A 4,897-nucleotide genomic window follows, 5' to 3' on the forward strand; every position below is an offset into this window, starting at 1 on the left:
AAGGTAACTCAAATTCAATCCCTACTGTTGGAGGCTCAAGTGCTGCTCGTGAGTCCCAAAGTAGTGCTTCTAAAGTGTTGCCCGGGAATGCACGTGGGAATAGAAATGACATAGTATGGAAGCATGGAATTGCAGTTAATGGAACTAGAAAAATACAATGCAAATATTGTCAAAAGATTATAAGCGGAGGAGCATATAGGTTGAAGCATCACCTAATTGGAACTAACAAGGATGTTGAACCTTGTATTCTAGTAGTGGTGAATTGATTGTTGCTGATTTACAACAAAACTTGATTAGCAAGTCCAATTCTTTTTTTAGTGATGTGAACGAAACGAGAGGGTAATAAAAGAGAATCAAAATTCATTTAATGTGGCATGCTATTATTTCAAATTAGTTTAAAATTCATCAAATCTCATCTAATAAAAGGGAACAAAGTCATGTTTCTAACCCTAATAATTTATACCACTGTGACTATTTATTAGTAAATTATTAAATCTGATAAAAATAATTAATTTGTGCTTCTTAGTTCTTATGACCAAATGTCAAAAAGGAAATAATATAATCATGATAGTTATTGACTTAAAAATTAGGGACTATTAACACATAATATGGTGTAAAAATAATATGCTTTTAATACTTGATATAATGTTTTTCCTAAATTTTAATTACTTATCATTAATAAGAATATTGAATAGTATTCATCACCTCTAATATAATTAAAACTTTAAAAGGAAGATAATATGCTATTAATACACTATATAATTTTTCTTCTAAATTTTTATTATTTATCATTAATAAGAATATGGAATACTATTTATCATATGGTTAACGTTCATAATACGAATATTATATGCATAGAAAAATCATACAACTTATTGTCTTTAACCATATAACCCTCTATATTGATCTACCACATGTTTCAGATAATATTATAGTAAAAGAATTTATGGGCAAAGCATGTTACTACTATCGTGTTATTCCCAACCTTGTCCCCAATCATATTCCAATCTAATAAAATTGTAATACCTACTAAAAAATTGAGTAAGCTCAAAATTTTATTTAAATGGGAGAGAGTCATGAATATGCTTTTGAGATATTTTATCTTCATTATAGATGCATAGCAATGATGGTTAAATTTGAATGGTGATATATGTAGTGACAATATAGGATTACTATTAAACACTACCACCTCATTATCAATATAGAAAATATAGAATTAATAGAAATATTGTTTTCCCCCTTCTTTTAAGTGATAATTTGTGGTATTATAGAGGTTAATAGTTGTCTATGAATTGTAGTGGTAGTCAAAGTAGAGATGGCAAAACGGGCCGCCCAGCCCGTTTAGCCCGTGCCCGCAAATGCCTGCAAAAATTTTAGCGAGCACGAGTATGCCCGCATTGGCTTAATGGACAAAACTCAATGCCCTGCCCATTTTAAAATGGGTTAACAGGCTTGCGGGCGGCCCGCGGGCATTGTTGAATAATTAAATAAAATAAAAAATTCATATAATAAATGAAATAAAATTAAATAAAATAGTTGAAGATAAAAAATTAACAATTTTTTTTGATATTTTATATGAAGTTTAAAAAATTAAATTAGATTACAATTTTTTTAGGGAATAAAAATTACATTACATCATAACTTATTTAAAATTTTCTTATTTTTTTCTTAAATTATATTTATGGGCTGCCCGCATGCCCAACGGAAATGCCGCAAACTTAGCGGGCAAAACGGGCAAATGGGCAAAAAATGCATGCCCTGCCCGCAAAGAAATGTGGGCTATGCGAGCGTGCCCACGGGCAATGCCCGTTTTGACATGTATAAGTCAAAGTCTTGTGTTCTCTTTCGTGGCACCTAAGGTTGTCTCTATCAAATGTGCAACTACTTCGGTCCTTCTCTTCTTATAGTGATCAAAAGAACTTTAATTTCATATCACCACTCTTATAGAAGTTGAGTGTTATCTGATTTGGATTTGTTTGAATGGCGAATTTAGATGATCAATCTGCTATATACATATGCAAAAACTGCCAAACTCCTATTGCCTTCCGCAGTGAGCTTCTCTCTAAAAAATTCCTGGTATTTTTAATGTAACACAATTGATTTCAATTCTTAGGACTACTTTTCACCTTATTTTTTTGGTGCTAGAAATAATTGTTGTTTCCCATACCCCACTAAAGAGCATACTCCTGTATCGGGCCACCTTTTTTTAGAATTATTTGTTGGTGCAATTTTGGATCCGGTGGGATACTTGAGTGAAAAACTCTATGCAAAATAGTTTTATAGGGTGATCAATTTTGAGTTCTACTGTGAATCCTACATAAAGAGTATTGTTATGTGTAGACAACTTTGAGTAGTATTAGGTGTACATTCAATGTTGATGAGAAGTATTAACATCTTCCTAGGATAATATAAAGATGAAATGATAATAATGAACATTTATGTTCTTCTCTACATATTTACTTAAAAGGGAGTCAAAGTTCTAGATCATTTATTTCTATACATCTAGATTATACAGCTATTGCTTAGATAAGAAAGTAGTTAAATCCAATATGGAATCTTGTGTCTTCCCATTTTCTTTTTTTTTCAAACCTGAACTTATCATTGGCCTAATAACAATATCAACATACTTCGAAATAAGAACAAAAAAATGTGTTTTCTTTGCATACTTTTTTGTTCTGGGTCCAACCAAACTAAGGTATACATATCCATCTTTTAATTGAAATTGTGACTATAATATTCTTGTAGACATCTACACAGGTTGGTCTCATTCTCTTAATATGTTAATCAGGGAAAAACTGGACCTGCCTTCATGTTCTCTCATGCAAGGAACATCATTGCAGGGTCAAAGCAGGACAGAGCACTCATAACAGGTATTTACACTGTTGCAGGAATCTATTGCAGTAACTGTGGTGAGGAGTTAGGCTGGAAATACATACAAGCTTATGAGGAAAGACAGAAGTTTAAGGAAGGAAGGTTCATAATTGAAAGAGCAAAGATTATCAAGGAATACTAGCAGCATATATTGAAGGGTATAAACTAATTAGCAATAATCTCACTTGGAAATTGCCTTCTTTAATTTCTGTGTAATATTAAATATCCACATGAATTATGCTGATTAGTATATTGTATGGAAATAAAGAAGATGTTGATTTAATGGTATAAAGTCTCATTGGATTCCAGATAGACCAAAAGGTTAAAGGTTCGATTTCTCGGAGCGTCACTTGTTAGGAGGAACAGCTACATACCCTAAATAAATTAGTTCATTAATCATAAGATAACGGCTATTCTTATTTACACACATAAATATATATTGTATGGAATGCATTATATTTTATAAATTATATATACTGTATGTCAAGAATCTACTTTCTCCTTAAGGTTGTTCATGCTAGGCTTAGGATTGATAATACAATAATCAACTTGTCTTTGTGTATCTATACTTATCGTTAATATATCACAATTTTAGAACAAAAATCAAATTATGATTGGTTGAAAAAGAGTATGAATTTAAAAATTGAAGTATTAATAGTCTCATTCTAAAAATAAGTTTTGAAGTAGTACAAAATGAATGCAATCAAAGTTATAAAAAAAACTAATTGCAACAATAATATTAAATGGTGTCGAAGAAAGGATAGGCATGATAAAATTGTGAGCTCAAAATCAATTTTGATTTGCTAAGTGGAGTGCATAGTGCCTGGATTATTGTCGTTGCTAGTGACCCGGCAAACAATTTTCTCATTTTACACATCTATAATATAATGGTTAAAATATGTTATTGAATTACTCCCATATTATTATCTATTACTAGAATGAAATAGAATGATCAATGATATATCTTTGATTAAAGTCTCTTATTATAATGTGTATCAAATAGAAATATCATGAGTATTGGGTCCATATGTGTGTTAAAGCTCATGATCATTATCTATTTAATATATAACAAAAAACCTTTGTGGCATATCACTTAAGACATATGTCATCACCTCAATGAAAATTTTCTCTCCAAAAAGCTTCATACCTCTTAGTGTGCAACCTCACACATACGATGAAAAACACTTAATATCATTTGTTTCAATTGAATAATAATCAATTGTTAAATAATAACTCAATTATAACTCCACAATTCACTAGGTTCCATTAATTTTGTTAACTTATTATTCTGAATGCAGAATAACTTTATGGAATAAATACCTTAATTTTTCTTAATTTATAGGTCATGTTTTCCTTTTATTACTTCTCAACCCAACAAACACATTACATGTGAAATATTTTTTTAAGTTTAATATAGACTTTTAATTTATAAAAATCTTCTAAAAATGAATTGATAATCAATTATTAAATAATAACTCAATTATAACTCCACAATTCATTAGGTTTCATTAATTTTGTTAAATTATTGTTCTGAATGCAGAATAACTTTATGGAACAAATATCTTAATTTTTCTTAATTCACTGACCCTATTTAACTTTTATTACTTCACAACTCATCAAATACGTTATACATGAAATATTTTTTAAACTTAATATATTGACTTTTAATTTAAAAAAATATTCTAAGATGAGCATTATCATAAACTTTCTTATAATATACATTCATTATATATTTTGTTTAATCACCATACATGATTGATTTACGTTATACATTCATTATATATTCTTTTTAATTAGCATCAATAATTTGTCCATCAAACACATTAAAAATTTAAGCTTAATATATTAACTTTGTATTTCATTGTGCCAAGAATAAGAGTTAATAAATATTATTATTTTTAAATATAAAAATTAATGCTCATTAATATTCAAAACTATGAAAACGATTTTAAAATACGTTAATTTTAAAATTTAGAATTATTTTAGTAACTTCTATTTTTTGTGTTCATGGTAAGAAAATAAATTT

At 28.9% G+C, this 4,897-nt stretch overlaps 1 protein-coding gene across 1 annotated transcript; it reads left to right on the forward strand.

The window, feature by feature from the left end:
* Nucleotides 1,843-3,242, forward strand: LOC109335638 (protein yippee-like At4g27740). The gene is made up of 2 exons (XM_019571795.1): nucleotides 1,843-2,076; nucleotides 2,789-3,242. Exons 1-2 carry the CDS (start codon nucleotides 1,981-1,983, stop codon nucleotides 3,011-3,013), a joined length of 321 nt encoding a protein of 106 aa, XP_019427340.1. The 5' UTR covers nucleotides 1,843-1,980; the 3' UTR covers nucleotides 3,014-3,242.

This window comes from Lupinus angustifolius, chromosome LG20 (assembly GCF_001865875.1).
Source record: "Lupinus angustifolius cultivar Tanjil chromosome LG20, LupAngTanjil_v1.0, whole genome shotgun sequence".
Classification (NCBI taxonomy): Eukaryota; Viridiplantae; Streptophyta; class Magnoliopsida; order Fabales; family Fabaceae; genus Lupinus; species Lupinus angustifolius.

What these genes read in the sequence shown, in the direction of transcription:
- LOC109335638 (XM_019571795.1), top strand. Translation starts at nt 1,981, where the DNA reads ATGGCGAATTTAGATGATCAATCTGCTATATACATATGCAAAAACTGC. An exon ending in TTCTCTCTAAAAAATTCCTG is followed by an intron (nt 2,077 to 2,788) that starts GTATTTTTAATG and finishes TATGTTAATCAG; the next exon opens with GGAAAAACTGGACCTGCCTT.